We start from the raw sequence: 17214 nt of genomic DNA on the forward strand, positions 1-17214 counted from the left end.
CCCGTACGGAAGGATCTTGCCGACGCTGACGTGCCGCTGCAGCTTCTTGTACACGTACGGCGGGATCTTGCCGACGCTGCCTTGCTGATGCGGCTTCTTGTTCCCGTAAAGCAGGATCTTGGCGGCGACGTCGCGCAGCTTCCCGGCGCGCTTCTGCCTCTCGGGCTCTCACTTCAGGGTCCTGTCTGCGAGCGCGCGCCGCCGCTTCCCTACGCGCCCGCCTTTCGGCATCATTATCCACACAAGCACACACGGACGGCTACGAGCATTGTCAACTACAAACCTGTATCGCGATATGGTTTTGATTATTAAACCATTGCTTTAGAAAACACCTGGCGTCTTTCGTTAAGCAGCTGGCGTCTTTTCGTTTTCTAAACATGCCAATGGCTGCTAATGGGGAATGAGAGACAGGATAATTCGGCTTTTAGTGAACGCGCACGCTATGAATTTTTTATTGTTCAACAATGCACAAGAGAAATCTCCCACCGGCACCCCCTTGCAGGTCAAAGCGTAAGTACACGTTGGTACACTCTCGCGTAAAACAAGTGGTAGCGCCAACTGGTAGGTGTTCTGTGGTAGCACAAAGGAAAGAAAGGTAAGAGAGGCCCTGACGTCACTCGTTTTGAAGCCGCGATGAAGCCGGAAGTCGGCCTTATTGACTGGGCAAATTCTCCTCTCTTGTTTACATCTGAATGTAAAGCAGAAGGCCACGACTCTCTCTCCGGCTCGGAAAGCACGTGAGCTGTGCAGCGCACGTGTCGTAACGATCCGAAACTAATGGAACGGGGCTCCTCTGGCCCAGCGCGACACCTTCGTCGAAATCATTTCGCCCGAGCTCACCGACAACGAAGCAATGCGAGAGAACGCGCGCTAGATGCACTGACAACGGCGAGTATTTTCACGTCATTAATTCAGCAACTGTACAGAAAACACGATCGGTCGTGCGCCTTCTACGGTTGAATTCTGCCACGCGGCCGACGCAGCTGTTACTTTGCTGTTACGTTGAGATTACATGTAATGCTGGGGGAGAGTATACGAAGCGGAACAGAACAGGTGTTTTAATACGCCTTTCCTTCCTCCGTGAGTGGTAGTGTACAGGTGTTCTGTGGCAACGTTGTCTGTGGTAAGATTGGTTGGTGGAGTGACAAATCCAATCCGATCCGCAGCCAGTTTTTTAGCCGGCGTGAAGTAGCCAATCGTACAAAACTCTGTGCCGCGCGTGGTTGCGTGGTGGTTTCGGAACGCGTTTCTGTCACTCTTGTTAAACCAGTAGTGGCCAGTGGTAAGGAGCGGTACAGTTACTAGTGAACAACAAACATCTAGCAATATGGACGTTACAATGGGCGCCAACAACCTTACGACTGCAGGAGAAATGTCAAGCCTGAAAAGCACATTTGTGGTTATCGGTGGTGGCATTGCAGGCGTGTCGTGCGCTGAGCAGGTGAGTGTTCCCAATTACTGACACTTCGCGCTACGCACTTGTTTCTATTCATTTCTCTCTCGCCGTTTTTCAGCTCGCCGTTCATGCTCCAGAGGAGTCGGTTCTACTCATCACAGCGTCGCCTATTGTGAAAGCCGCAACTAATGTTATAAAGGTAAAGCCTTGTCAGTAGTCTTGGCAACGATTTTGATTGTGAGGACGTGTATGTAGCGTCATGGCAGAATTACTGGATAAATGGCTCTATAAAGCGTTTTACTCGGAGTGCATGCGAGCACCCTTCAGTAGAAAAAGCGCTGAGCTCACAAACACTTGTATGTTCAGTATTATAACATTTTATTTAATTTTTCCCCCCCTTCTAGCTTCGCAGAGTCATGGAGAGTTTCGACATTGAGGAGCGTTCCATGAGCTACCTGGAGCAGCAGTACAGCAACATAAGAGTGCTACAAGATGTGCTCATCTCTCTGGATGCTAGTTCACGGGCAAGTAGCCCGCCATCTTTGTTGTTGCCCATTTGCCAGAACATTGGTAGAACATTTCTCACCTCGAGTAATCACTATATAGCAATGTTGCTGCAGAACTTCATTCGGGCTTTAAAAGAATGTTCATGCAGAACCTCCTTTATGAAATGTCTGAATCATGCACAAGCATACAGTCGTATTGTAGGCTCCTGCCTTTCCTAAATCGTTGTTTTCAGGCAGCATCGACATTTCGCATTTCATCATGTTTCCAGCATTCGTCAGCTTCTATAACCACCTCATGGCAGGCAGAGTTCTTCATTCAGGTGCATCCCACAACTGCTAAAACGCGTGTTTGGCGTCAATTTTTTGTGAGGGAGAAATATTCCTGATGTATTGCAATCCTTCAGCATTTAAATCCTGGCCTACTGGGATAGGAAGGACTTGTATTTCTCTACCATGAAATTCAATGGACCACAAATCTCCATCGCGGGTACAGCACATTCATATGGTTCAGACGTTGCCTTCACATGTATTAAGACTCTTGAAGTGTCCCAACAGTAATACAACACACAATTCGTTCATGTTATTGTGACTTCCTTTGTCACGGAGAAACTTCATCATTGACGGACACACCAAGCCACATCACTTGACAAAGTCCGTCTTCCACGGAGCAGCGTCAGCTCAAATGTGTAGTGCTGTTGAGGGCTTCGACTACGTGCAGGAGTAGCCTGTGTTAATGGACACTTGTGTTTGCTTACAGGTCTTTTATTAAAAATAGCTTTCAGCAGTTAAATAATGTGTGTTTTGCTAATGCGTGTGTAAGTCTAATTGGATGAATTCTGTTGTGAACAGGTGGCAAGTGTTAGTGGTAATATTTGTTTTGCATTAATAAAAAAAAAGGGGGGGGGGGGGGGCTGCAGCCTGGCAGCTAAAACACTTGCCCTTGGAGTGTGCAAGAGCCTTGGTTCAAATATGGTACCACCAAGAAAATTTATATTTCGCAATATAAATTTTCTTGTATTTTGTAATATGAACTTTCTGGGTGGTACCATATTTGAACCAAGGCTCTTCCACACTCCAAGAGCAAGTGTTTTAGCTGTCAGGCTGACTTCCCCCCTCCCCCTTTTTTATTAACACAAAACAAATATTACCACTAACACTTGCCTCCTATTCACAACAGAATTCATCCAATTAGAATTATACACACATGAGCAAAACACAACAAGATATGCCACTGCATGTGCCAGCTTAACAGAAACCTGTTGAATCATCACAATAAAAAAAATTAATGTATAAACATTAATTTTTTTATTGTGATGATTCAAAAGTTTCCTGTTAAGGTGGCCTATAAATGCTTACAGATCTAAAAAAATTCAGTTTTGCTTTGTTATTCTCCAGCTCTTCTCATTAGAACTCATCATGTAGTAACTGCTAAAAATGCTGTTGGATCATGTTATTGATATCATTGGCTTTGAACATCAAACTTCTGCTTAACAGTGATGTATATTTTGCAGAATGCCTTCCTCAAGAGTGGTCGCGTGATCAATTATGGGATGATCTGCATTTGCATTGGTGCAAGACCTCAGGTAAAGTGATCTTGAACCTTCCTTGAAGGCAGCTTTTTATGCTGATTGTGTGACTTTGGTTTGCACATCTTCAGTTAATTTCCAAGGATAACCCACTCGTATTCGGGATTAGGGACACAGAGACTGTCCAGGTAATGCCACATTTATGCTTTCAGAATTACTAACTCCAGCCTAGAGTGTAACAGGACAAGCAAAAACATTCGTGGCGTTGTGTCTTTGCAGACGCTGCAGAATCGACTTGGTAATGCCAGGCTCGTGGCTGTCATCGGCAATGGTGGAATTGCCACAGAATTTGTGTAAGCAACAATACTTGTAACCATATTCATAGTTCAGATTTGCGCTTGTAGTGAACTAACAGAAATAATTGCTGGTTTTGACGACAGTCTTGCAGGATACTCGTAATGCCTGGCAGTCTGCACTCTTAAGCAGCCTGCACCATCCCTAAGAGGTGGCCTGCTTGGCACTGGTGACATTATCTCGCCCCCTAAAGTTTAGTGCTTTCAAAGCATTCTTCAAACAGTCCTTTATCTTATCAGTGAAATTATAAAGGGGAAAATGTTTGGATAACTCTGATAGAAAAATCTAGGTTTGCAAATGAATCTGTACCATACTATGACAAGCCAACACTGCAGTTGGTGTCTTTTAGATGTAATAATTTATGTGCTGCCATGTGTGTTAGCTATCAAATGAAGCATTTTGAAATAGAAGTCCTGGAGAAATTGATAAAGTAATTGCTTGGTTGGGAAGTTCATAAAAACTGTCTTAAATTTCACTTATTTATGTGGCGTTAAATATTCTTTTGCCCATATATTGCAGATTGATTTGTTATAGGTTTTATTAGTGCAAAATTTGGGCCATGCCACTTCTTTGCTTTAGTGATCATATTGACTGAGGTCCACTCGCTTTATTTGTCCTTACCCTCCACATTAAAGGCTAACTCCAGCTATTTTTTTCACCATGTCAGGTTAGGGTAATGGTGCTTTTATGTTCCTTAGACACGCTTGTCATGTGCCTGATAGCTGAAATACTCAACGAATTCGAAAATAATTTTTAATAAACAAAAAACCATGATACCGAAATCAAAACCCGACCGAGTGCACTGTCTAAGTAGACGTAGTACTTCGCCAGAGACTGAAATCCTGCAAGGCATGCTGGTCCTACCAGCGCGGAGTACGAAAACTGCGAAAGCCGCAAAAAGTAGACGCTCAGCAGATAGGTCACCACGCCAACGCCGCACCATGTCTGTGACTGATCGTGCCTCATGCACAAGCTCCTCGAAGCTGTCAGACAATGACAGCTACAATGCGGACGCACTTGGATTTGGAGGTCAACAATCATCAACGTTCCTCTTCGATGAAGAAGAACAGATTTTCATACAACAGTAAGACTGTAAGTTGGGCCAGTTAGGATCCACCGTGAACTTATTTACAGCGCAACAACAGAAAACACAGGATAGGGAAGGAGCGCTGTCTTTTCTTTCTCTTTTGCTCCTTCCCTGTCCTGTGTTTTCTGGTGTTGCGCTGTAAATAAGTTCACGACGGATTTTCATATTTGCTTGCCTGGTTGCGCATAATTCTGCAAGATGGCACTGCTTGTCCAAGTTTGTGCCTGCGACGATCGGCTAAAACGCGCTGTTATGGTGAATATATGGCGAACCCCGTGCAGCCCACAGCACAACACCGGTTGCCACCCACACGAAAAAAAAGAGACCGCACGCTCAACCAAAGAGGCACCGATGAAACACACAATCCATAGCAGACAAGCAGGCGCACCATGTGGCACGTCGGTTTTCTCACTTCTGTCGCTTGCGAAAATCAACAACACACACAAAAAGGTGGGCGTTTGGAGGAAAGCTATAAAATTGATTTGATAAGAACCTGCGATACTCTCAAGCCTGCAATATGGCATAAATGGCACAAACGTGCAAGCGAATGCATCCAGTACATTTTATTCAAATTTATTGAACTCGAAAAATCGCTGAAGTTGGCCTTCAAAGATTTTACTGCCTCCATCTGTTGTCCCTTCATCTTAAATGTGGAGTGAAGACATATGTGCTCGCCCTTTTGCTGCGTGCAGACATGAAATACGTGGCTGCCAAGTCCTTTGGGTTGTGCGAGAAAACAGCATTGGCGCTACCTTCTTTGACCCCGGAGCTGCACAGTTCTTTCTGCCACAATTGAGCTCGGAAGGCACTGCGAGTTCAGCCAAAGCAGAGCAGGCTGAAGACTTCGGAGACTCTGAGTGCTCCAGCCATGGTTTGTACGCAAGATGGTGGTAGAAACATTGAGTACCAAAGATGCGTGAACCCACATACAGTAACCTTACCTTGTCCCAGTGTAGTGGCACCTGTCCTTCACCCCCAGGGACTTCCAAAAAGAAAAAAAAACTACTTTCTTTGAAGAACTCACCTTTATTAACTGAACTTTTGGGGAGTGCTGCACTTGCTGCTTTATGGAATTATTATCTACCAAGATGTATATGTTTCTAAAAAAAAATGCAGTGGTGGCTACATGGTTAGAGCGTCCGCTTCCAATGCGGGAAGTGCCGGATCCAATTCCCAGTGGTGATCGGGAACCCACCTGTTTTTTCCAATGGGTAGAGGGGTACATCAACCTAGTGCTCAGTTGTTTCTGGGTACTCATCTCGAAAGGTATCCCCATAAGGTGCAGCGAAGGCCCCTAGGCGTACCTTAACTGACCACAGCCTTGGTGAAATAGTTGAGCATCCACTGCTGCTGCGGGAAGCAGAGAATTACTGCCGCCAGGTATCTACTGGCTAAATAGGTACAAGCTCACTTTTGGCCTGGTGCTCGGTAGAACGAAGTTGTAGTCGCTTGCGAGGGCACCCACTCCGTGGGAAATTGGTGGCATGGCACCACCAGACCTAAAATTGAGGTCATACTCTCTTTGTTTTTCTTTTAACCATTTGCAGCCTTTTTAACCTTTTCAATTCTAGTTCTGTATTAGAGATATCATAATTGCGCAGGTTGTATAGGGCTATCATAACATCTGGCTTGCAATTTGTGTAAATTTTGAACATAAATTTTAGCATTACTAGAGACCAGAAAGACCTCTACTGGTCTTCTGTTGTTTTTCGTCAATGAGCACGTAGGATATTTTTTTAAGTGCATGCTAAGCAAGGCATATTTTTTAAATAATGTGTGTGTGATATAAAAAGTACAGTAAAAACTTATTAATTCAGATTTCATGTGACCGTAAAAAAATCCAAATTGACTGAATTCTGAATGATCGAAAGTATTAAGAATATCATAAAGCAAATTGCTATCTTATAAATTAACTTTCCTTTGTTTGATGAATACGTAAATCCCGTACATACTTTGCATAAGAGCAGTGTAGGAGCTGCAATTTCCACCACTCGTAACTTTGTTCACAGTGTGGCTGCAGCTCAGGACCTGCCACTTTTTAACCTCCTCCAACGTGCAAACCCGTAATGCCATTACTGCTGTTACCATATGGTTTTCACTGATGAGGATGGGCATGCATACTGCTCCAACTTTGTTCGATTGTCTGCAAAAGCCATTTTCGCTCCTTCGCGTCGCACATTTCTGGCACTTTGCACTTGCCGCAGTCCAGGAATTATCCAAAATAACCGAGTTACGGCCAAGTGTGAACGAATTAACGAGAGTTCTATAGCTTGGCACAATGCATATGCTGGCTTGGACCAGCAAACACATCAGAATTATCCAATTTTTCAAATTAACGAGGCTAGAATTAACAAGCTTTTATTGTATTGTATTATTTCTCAAAAGCTCTCTAGTATTGCAGGCTTGAGGTGACATGGTGTACATAATGTACATAAGCTTGCTAGGATACAGTTCCTCTGTGACAAGCTACACTGCATGAAATGTGCTGAGGACGCCAGTCCTGTTTTGTGCAGCAAACCAGGACCTTCTGCCTGCAGGGAGTGCTTTGGGGCCAGACTGGGCGAAAGGTCGTGTTTTGCAAGGCGGAACTCAGGTTAGATATGAAGAGTTTCACGAGGCGTGCTTTTATGACATTTGTGTACCACGCACATAAATTGACAGCATGAGCAGCACCGCAACGGTAACATATGCCAGACAGTGTACTTCGATCGCTTTTTTTTTTTTTTTTTGCGACACATTGTGAATGATTTTGAGTTCAGTTTCTCTTTATGAATAGTCCGGTGTGATTCTGCAAATGAAAGGTGTGTCTCGCTTTTCATAGTTGGGAAAAAGGCTGATCTCCGATCTAGCTCACATGTAGTGCATGACATACTGCTTGTCCATCGCTGAATAGTAGGCTTGTGCAAATAGTGAATTTTAGGTATGAATCAAATTTTTTGCAAATAATGATCTTGGTCAATTAATTTTGAATCGAATTCGAATAGTATATGTGACATATTATAAAAAAAAAATGGGCATATTTGTAGTGACTCGGCAAATGTGCGCAGTACTTTTTGAAAATTGAAGCAGGGCCTGTGCAAATGCCGTTCCTTTTAATCCAAAGGAAGTGGAAACAACTTTGAGTAGTAGCTGGATTTGACTTTTGGTAGAATGCAAATGATAATCTTTAAAATACGGGGTCTCTTAAAATTCACTGTAATTAGAGCATATAAGCCAGCAGAGCATATAAAAAAAATGATGAATTGATGTGAGGGAAATGGTTACCCGCCACGGTGGTGTAGTGGCAAAGCACTTGGCTGCTGCCCGCAGGTCGCGGGATCAAATCCCGGCTATGGCGGCCGCATTTTCAATGGAAACGAAAATGTTTGAGGTGCTAGATTTAGGTGTGCTCAGATTTAGGTGCACGTTAAAGAACCCCAGGTGGTTGAAATTTCCGGAGCTCTCCAGTCTCTCATAATTAGTATATAGTGGTTTTGGAACGTTAAATTCTATCCCCACTGCAACGGCTGCATTTTTGATGGAGGCCAAAAAGCTGTAGGCCAAAAAGCTGTAGGCCCGTGTGCTCAAATTTCGGTGCACGTTAAAGAACCCCAGGTGGTCGAAATTTCCGGAGCCCTCGACTATGGCATCTCTCATAATCGTATGCTGGTTTTGGGACGTTAAGCCCCATATAACAACAACAAACGTTAATTTTTAACTATTATTATTAACTTTGAAGTGGGGCTTTGCAGCAGTGCGAATGTATCCTGGATAGGTGTATGGGGACCACTGTGCACAAACCTGCGCAGCCTCCGTCTCGTCACTGGATAGCCCGGCGTGACACGGCCACTTGCTGCAACACGCTTCCGATGAAGGACAGCGCCAGTGCAGTTGCACTGGAGGCTTATGTCACCCCTGGTGACTATAAAACCCAAGATGCCAAGCACGGTTTTACAATTGTTTTTTCTCTTATCTTTCAAGCACAGCGTCGGCATGCTCGCCCCGCTGCTGCTACCACGTTGATAAACAGTCATTATGTTTTATGTTGGGATGCGTCCTTCCATCCACACCCACACGGCATTCCACATGTGCACTCACTGCTTAGCACCCCATCACTGCAGTCAAACCATCTTTACAAGTGGTTACATGCGGATGATATACACCTATTCGTTCATTTCAAATACTTCAAGATCTTCAACAACTTAAATTCGAAGCGAAGTGAATTCGAATGCAGTAATATTCGTTCAAGTAGTTGAAGCATTTGAACATTTGCACAAGCCTACTAAATAGTATCTCTACATCTGAAAGCACTTGGACTGAGTGTGATAAATAAAATAGCTCAAACATTTTGAATCTTTGTGAAGAACAAACACGGCTGAACTTGTCACCACAAAATAAGAAGTTAGAGTGGACAAGACTGCACACATGTGCTTGAACTCAAGTTCGCCATGCAATTCAGCAATCCACTATAAAGTTTTTTATCATTACATTGATCAACAATTTATATCTGAATGTGCATGTCATGGCTGCGGTATTTTGTGCATGCCCAAAACCATCTAAACGTTATTATCAATCTAAACGTTAATCTTCTGTGACTTGTCACGAGTGATTACTGATGGCCTCTTGTGGCTAAGAAATGTAGTGTAATCAATATGGTTGCATATATGTGTTGCATGCTTAAGTTCACATATATGCTTAATTTAATGCTCATGCAACTTCTTTATAACAAAATTTTAGGTGTAGTCTTATGGCATATATAATATATAATAAATATACTGTGGCTGCAGTAGCACGAATAATTGGGCTAGTTGGTATTGGTTCATCTTTTAACTGTGTGTGCACCCTTATTCAGTTAAAAGATTGTTGCTGTTTATTATATTCTTATGCCCTGGAAGAGATACGTTAAAGCGCATATTTAATGCTCGCATAGTGTCCTAGATAGTGTTTCCGTCCAGTGTTCACATTTTTGATCACCTTGGAGTCTGCTGATTCACAACAATGTCTCTGAACATAATAGGTGTAGGTATTTCTTACTTACTCTGTAAGCCTTGTTGGAACTCATCAGTTCTACAAAATATCTCTTTGCAGAAAAATGTGCATATTGAATACAGCTGTGAAGTTCGCATGCTGCTGACACCTGCCGAGTTTAAGAAGAAGGGTCTCGCCGATTCCAGCTGCGACTTCAAGTTTGTCTCCAACTGGCCCGTGTACGTGCTCCTAACGAATGACAAGTGCTTTGGTGTTGACCTCATCGTGAGCGCAACTGGTGTCACACCCAATGCAGACACCATCAGTGCGCCTCAGGTGGGAAATTGGATCTTCAAATGTGCTGGCATGGCTTTCAAAAAAGTGCTGTGATGAACTGTGCATTTTTGAGGCACACCAAAATTCCAATGGGCTATGCAGTAATGTAAGGGCTATTGCGAAAACACTGCTGCTATTGCAGCTTTAGTGCAATGCAGTATATACTAAATTGCTTGGTTGAATGACACGTGGTCAGCTCTATGTTCTGTGAGGTCCAAGAGCAGCAGCTACATCTGAACCCCGATTTCACACTTCCTTGCAGAATCGCCTTGCAGTTGGCCTGTGTGAACAGGGCAGCCTCAAGGCTTTGCAATTCTTATTGTACTTGCACGGCTGTTTGAACAGCTCTTCCTGGCTTGTATAGACAGAATTCACTATGATGACACAGTGCTTAACTTAATGCAAGCTTTTTCACATGCACTATCGAGGTTTTAGACTAATTGAAAGGTCATTGCATTTAGGTTATAGAGGTACAGCATGGGCCTCGATATATTTGTGTACATTTTTTCTCGTTCACTACTTGTTTTAGTGTGCAAAATCAGATTAAATAAATTTTCAGCTCTAGTGCAACATTTTTGTGCTGCTTTCGTAGGAGAGGGAGCTTTACTCATGAAGGCATCCACCATCATACTTCACGTTCCACTGCAGTTAGACGTGGCCACAGATGGCGGTATTGTGGTGGACCGCCAGATGAGATCCTCACTGGCAGGTGTGTATGCAGCAGGCGACGTTTGTACAGCAGGCTGGGAGCCTGCGGAGCTCTGGTTTCAGCGGCCCCTGTGGACGCAAGCACGGCAGATGGGCCACTGGGCAGGCACGTGCATGGCAGCCCACTGGTCAGGGAGTCCCGACCCCCTGGAAGATGCTCGTTTTGACCTCTTCTCTCACGTGACACGCTTCTTCGGATACCGGGTGAGAAGTCCTTTGATTATGGCGAGCTCTTCTACATTACAGGGCTTTTAAATCACTTCCAGTAACTTTTTAATGTTTCAAATAAATGTGTGCACCAAGTTCAAAATGCTGTCACAATGAACAGTGCCAACTGAAGGAGCCAACTGCAGAGCTGCAGGCGAGCCACCAATTCCGAGAAACAATCCCTTCTCCTCATCTGTCCTTTCGCTAATCCCCATTGATGGCTTGGATGTCAACATTTGGGTCTGGTCATGTCATCCACAAAAAAAAAAGGGAAAAAAATCGTAGCATATCTCTGGAGTGAATGAGTGGGGCGAAGCTTCTGAGGGTTTTATCGGTAAGCCGCAAATCTTTCATCTGTCTGTCTGTCCATTTGTCTTTGTATGTCTGTCTGCCCTTCTGTACCTGCTGAGTGGGTTGTGGAACTAGGCGGTCACGTACAAAGAATGTACAAACCCACGACTTTAGGGCTTTGCCCCTATAAGAAAAGCTGTTTGCCTGCTTGCAAGTGCGGGCACTGACCGCTCTTCGTTCTCACGGCACAAGGAGGAGCACCCAAACAGAATACAGTTTGCTAAAATATACTGGGCAGTGGGTTCAGTAAAGGGTGTGCTTTGCACGATCGCATGAAGTGGTGAGTGTTGACGGTGCTTACAGCCCTTAACCTGTGACCTTTGAATAATGAGTCTGATGCTCTACCACTGAGCTGCAGTAATAGTCGTCCCCCCCCCCTCCCCCCATCCACTTCGTAGAGTATATACGTACATATGAACATAGATGGATAGGTGGATTGATATGGCTGTACCCTTTAGATTGGGCGGTGGTTAACGCCACCAAGCCGTAATACTTATGAACCAAAAACTGGATTTATCTTTTTCTTTAAATAGTGAGGTTGAGAATTCGTACTTTGCAGTGAAGGGTTTAATTTTCACTCTTGCCTTGACTTTAGCCACCAGTCAGATAACCTTTTTCTAGTTAATTCTACACGCTTAAAGTATATTTTGCCCTCCCTGTCCCTAAACCCCAGTGTTTGAAAAACTCTGCGCCATCATCCTGAGCTTTAGGGTGAAGCCCTTTACAGAACATTATCAAGTGTTCGGCTGTTTCCTCTTCCTCTCCACACGCACTTGCACACCGTGTCTACCCCTTCGTATTTGGCCCGATATGTGTTGGTTCGCAGTACTCCCGTCCTGGCCTCAAACAGTTGAGATCTACCCCGAGTATTATCATAGATCCTTTCCTTGGCAATTTGCTGCTTAAAAGTAGCGCGGACTTCTTAATCATGCCAATTCTCCACATATCGGTCTCAGCTTCCTCCACCTTCTTTTTAACTGATAATTCTTTTTGGTTTGGCCCCCTGCTATTTTTGAAGTATTTACCAGTCAATTTCCTGGTTCACTTCCTCTATTTTGTATCGACATTCTTCATGTAAAAGTAGCTAAATACCTCCCTAGCCCAACGCTCCTCCCCCATTTCTCTCAATTGCTTCTCAAATTTTATCTTGCTGCTAGCTTCCCTGCCCTCAAATGATGTCCATTCCAAATCACCTTGTACTCCCTGATTTGGTGTATTCCCGTGAGCTCCTAAGGCAAGCCTACCTATTTCACGTTGCTTAATTTCTAATCTTGCTTGAACTTCCGATCTCATGCACAAGACCGCATTGCCGAACGTCAGACCAGGAACCATGACCCCTTCCCATATTCCTCTCACAACATCATACCTATTGTAATTTCACAGTGGCCTGTTTTTTATCACTGCTGCATTCCTGTTACCTTTAGTCGTCACGTATATTTCGTGTTCCCTTAGGTACTCGGTCCCATTGCTTATCCATACGCCCAGATATTTGTATTTATTTGTTATCTCTAGTGTGACTTCCTGTATTCTAAGCTCACTACCTTCATTATCATTAAAAATCATGACTGCTGATTTTTCCTTACTGAATCTGAAATCTAACCCATCTCCCTCATTACTGCAGATGTCCATCAATCTCTGCAAATCTTCATTGTTGTCGGCCATTAGCACTATATCATCTGCGTACATCAATGCTGGTAGTGCCTGTTCAATGAGTTTTCCTCGTTTGATGAAAGAGAGGCTGAAGCCCAGTCCACTTCCCTCCAATTCGGCCTCTAATCCTTGTAGGTACATCATGAGTAACAAGGGTGACTGAGGACACCCCTGCCTAAGCCCCTGTTTTACCTCTGTGGGCTTGGATACCTGTTTTTTCCACTTTATAACTACCATGTTACTTTTATAGATATCCTTTAGAAGATTAGCAACTCTATCTTCCACACCTACTGTGGCCAGTATTCCCCACAAGTCCTCTTGAACCACGCTATCATACGCTCCCTTGATATCCAAAAATGCTAGCCACAGGGGCCTGTGATCCTTTTCTGCTATTTCGATGCACTGTGTCAGTGAGAACAGATTGTCTTCCAACCTCCTGTGTTTCCGAAACCAATTCTGTAGTTCCCCCAGCACCCCCTCATCCTCTATTCATGCCGGCAGTCCTTCATTTATAACCTGCATTGCCAGCCTGAAGACCACTGATGTCACTGTTATAGGACGGTAGTTGTTTATGTCAGCTTTGTCCCCCTTTCCTTTATAGATCAAGCTCATCCTGCTAAGTTTCCATCCATCGGGGACTTCACCATCGATTATTATTTTGCTCACTGCCTCTCTCAAAGTCTGCTTAGACTTCGGACCCAATGTCTTTATCAGCATAATTGGAATGCCATCTGGGCCTGTTGATGTACTACTAGGAACCCTCTTCTCAGCCCTTTCCCACTTTCGTTGCGAAAATGAAGCCATCGCCACTTGATTTATCCTTGCCTATTGTGGTGCATAAGGCACTTTGTTAAAAATTTTTCTATCACCCTTGTTCTTATATATTCAATAGCTTCGTCCCCTTCTAGCCTAGCACCTTGAGCTGTAGTTATAAACCTCTGCTCTAGGCTCGTCTCATTTCTTAGGGAGTTTAGATGGTACCAAAATTTCGCAGCTGCGTTTCTATCCTTTTTATGTACTTCTGCCAGCCACTGAGCCCCAGTTCTTCTAATCTTTTCATTGATCAGAAGGGATGCTTCCCTTCTACTGCTTAGAAAGATTTCCTATTTTCTTTCAACATCATCTGTCGGTTCACCCGCTGCTTAGCGTGTCTGTGTTCCCTAGAGGCTTCCCGACGTTTTGCTATGGCTCTCTTAACTTCCTCATCCCACCAAATCTTGGGTTCGTGCCTTCTTTTCCGGGGTGACTTGTCACGTGCCTTAGCAAGCTCTAGCTCAAACAGTCTAATTAGATTCGTGTATGTCCACACTGCTTTATTATCCTCAGTGATTACTTTCTCAATTTGTTTTGTAGCTATTTGTTTGCCTTTCTGAATAAAAATTTTCCTGTAGTTGCTCATCTTCTTTTCTTCCCACTTTCACTGCTCGTCCAAAACTTGGCTTGATATGTTTGTGATCTCAACCCAGACTTCTGCTGGAGACAAATTCATCTATGTGCATTCCCCTGAGCCTATCGTACATCTTATGTGACATCAGTGCGTAATCTATCGTCGACTGCAGCCTTCCCACCTCCCATGTTATTTGCCCTTCACACTTCTCAGTACTGTTGCAAATGATCAAATCATGCCTTTCACACATATCCATGATCATTTTGCCTGTTGGGTCGGTATACACATCTATATGTTCTATGTGCACATTCATATCTCCTAGTATAATTATCTCGCACTCTCCTTCTAATTCCTGAATGTCCTTTGATATACACTCTGCCATTGCCTGGTTTTCCTCTCTGGCCTTCGCTCCCGTCCACAAGTACACCAAACCAAGGAGTGTCATTTGCCCTGCCACTTTCCCTTTTAGTTATAAATGTTCCTTGCACTCCTGCTTGACCCTTTGCCAGTCTGTACTTTTATGAATGAATGCCCCAATACCACCCCCCTTTCTGCTGCCTTCTGTTCTGTTACAATATTCTCACGCGTAGTCCAGATTGTTAGGAGGTTGTTCCGTGTCCCTAAGACATGTTTCTGCAAAACCGTATACCATCGGCCTCTCCTCCCTTAGATGTTCTATCTCTTCCCACTTCAGCCTGTTCCTGCCACCCTGCATGTTAATATATCCTATGTCTGAATTGGCTCGGCCCTCGTGGCTACGCCTATTTCTACCCCGGACTCTACCTATCTTAGATACTGGTGCCACTTTGGAATCTTATCCGTCCATACTAACTGTCAAAGAGTCTCCCTGGTTTTTTCCTTGTTACTAGCTATCCTGCACCCCGAAGGGCCCGCGTGCCTCCCCAAAAAAGCTACTGCGCGTCCTGCAAGTCGCCAACCCACCTCATGACCTAGCCGCCCATCGAAGTGAATTCTGTCTCGTTGAAAACTACCCCACCTATGCACCTCAAAGCCTTTCTCTCTACTCATCCGCCATATCTCTTTGTTTGCGTTGACAACCGCTTTTTGCAGGTTGCCGTCACGCACCGGTACCTCCGGTATTGTGCATATCACTACCTATACCCGAGGAGAAGTAGCGCGCATGTCATTGACCCCTTTTGCCAGTGCGGTCGCTAGTCCTGCTGTATCTTCATTTAAGACATTGTTTAAACCGCCTAAAATTATCACGAGGTTTCGTCTATCAGCTGTAGTTTTTAGTTTTGTGCTCGCTTGCCTCATGACTGCTTTCAGCTGGCGTCCTGGGAACGTTCCTACTGCAATCGTCTTGTCACCTCTTACCCTCTCCGATTGCTTCTACGCATCGATTTAAATTCGAGTCCCCGGCGATTATATGCTGCGACTTTTCAGCTGGAGCGTCCTGCACCTGGGGGTTACTTGCACCTGTGACGCCGGCTGCTTTGTCCCCTCCCAGCCCCACCACTACTTTGCTGAAGTTTGGTCTTGCGACCATTGAACTGGCCGAACTTGTTCTTTTCAAAACTTGCTGGCTCTTTCTTCTCCTCCGTTCTGGTTTCCAGTGCCTTACTGTTCTCTCCGTCGGCCGCTCCTTTGTTCACCTTCGCTAGTGCTTCCTCGGCGGACTTCAGCCCTTCTCCCATAGCCCTTGTTTTCTCTTGCTCTATCGCCAACGCAGTCGCCAGCTCGGCGATTCTCAACACGGGCGTGTCAGGCAGCGCCACCTGTTGTCATTCATGATGAAACAAGCGCTAAAGATACACACTCTCAGAGAGGACACAGACAAGCCTGTTGTCATTGCGGCGAGCCTGTTGGCACCATGTAGCAAGTGATCTTATAAGTTGGCAGCTGACCAATTCCCCCTGGCATACTTCCTGGGAACATCAAGTCTGCCAGAATGTGACCCTCGCTTTGAATGAAGTGTCTATCTAAGAGCTCGTTTTTTTGTTAGACACAATATTATAGAGAACAGATAATTTAACAGCTTGTGCAGTAATCATGGATGGCACGAGTGCTTCTGCTCTTCTGGTGGAGACCCTGTTGTGTCGTAACTAAACAAATGAGAATTCTGAATGACATACTGTTAAACATAGCACTTGTTAGTGTCATGCTTGTTGATTTGGGGGGAGATTTAGCATGGGGATCTTGGCCATTGCATCAGGAGGCAGCTCTTTCTACACACTTTCATACTCTGCAGTGATAGTCACGACAGCTCAAAGGAACACAACTGAGGCAGACATGTTGTCCATGGTGGCATTTATTCACAGCAGCATTGCAGTTAGCTCGTTCTGTCAGTTGGTTGAAAGAGATGGTCTTGCAGGTGGTCCTTCTGGGAGTCTTCAATGGCCAAGGCTTGGCTGACTGCAGAGCCCTTGTGCGTGTGAACCCAGGCCAAGAGTACATCAAGCTGCTTCTGCACGATGGGAGGCTGAAGGGCGCTGTGCTGATCGGAGACACAGACCTTGAGGAAACTTGCGAGAACCTCTTGCTTGATCAACTCGATCTGGGCCCACTTGCTGATCACCTGCTTGACCCCGAAGTGGACATCGAAGACTTCTTTGACTGACCTTGCATTCGAGGACTGAAAAATGCTCGTTCATCACTCACAGAAATAGTCTTCACAAACGGCCACTTCTTCACGCAACGCCCAAAACGGTTTCTGCAGTGGGAGCTTAGTCTTTGGCTGGAAAAAACATGACGAGCAAGGATTGCGGCTTCAAAAAACCACTCAACGGTACCACACA

The 17214-nt window shown here is 44.7% G+C and overlaps 1 protein-coding gene across 1 annotated transcript; it reads left to right on the forward strand.

The window, feature by feature from the left end:
- The first annotated feature begins 1180 nt into the window (after nt 1–1180).
- Nucleotides 1181–17179, forward strand: Pyroxd1 (pyridine nucleotide-disulfide oxidoreductase domain 1). The gene is made up of 11 exons (XM_075895562.1): nt 1181–1441; nt 1515–1595; nt 1801–1920; nt 3414–3485; nt 3560–3616; nt 3708–3781; nt 5562–5740; nt 7383–7462; nt 9937–10152; nt 10801–11064; nt 16791–17179. The coding sequence occupies exons 1-11, from the start codon at nt 1328–1330 to the stop codon at nt 17034–17036; spliced, it is 1503 nt and encodes a 500-aa protein (XP_075751677.1). The 5' UTR covers nt 1181–1327; the 3' UTR covers nt 17037–17179.
- Nucleotides 17180–17214: the final 35 nt, after the last annotated feature.

The sequence above is a fragment of the Rhipicephalus microplus genome, chromosome 1 (assembly GCF_043290135.1).
Source record: "Rhipicephalus microplus isolate Deutch F79 chromosome 1, USDA_Rmic, whole genome shotgun sequence".
Lineage (NCBI taxonomy): Eukaryota > Metazoa > Arthropoda > Arachnida > Ixodida > Ixodidae > Rhipicephalus > Rhipicephalus microplus.

Excerpts from the sequence above, each read along its gene's own strand:
- Pyroxd1 (XM_075895562.1), top strand. The coding sequence starts at position 1,328 with ATGGACGTTACAATGGGCGCCAACAACCTTACGACTGCAGGAGAAATG. Across the intron at positions 3,617-3,707 it reads GGGACACAGAGACTGTCCAG|ACGCTGCAGAATCGACTTGG; the intron begins GTAATGCCACAT and ends GTGTCTTTGCAG. Across the intron at positions 5,741-7,382 it reads CTCTGAGTGCTCCAGCCATG|CAAACCAGGACCTTCTGCCT; the intron begins GTTTGTACGCAA and ends TGTTTTGTGCAG.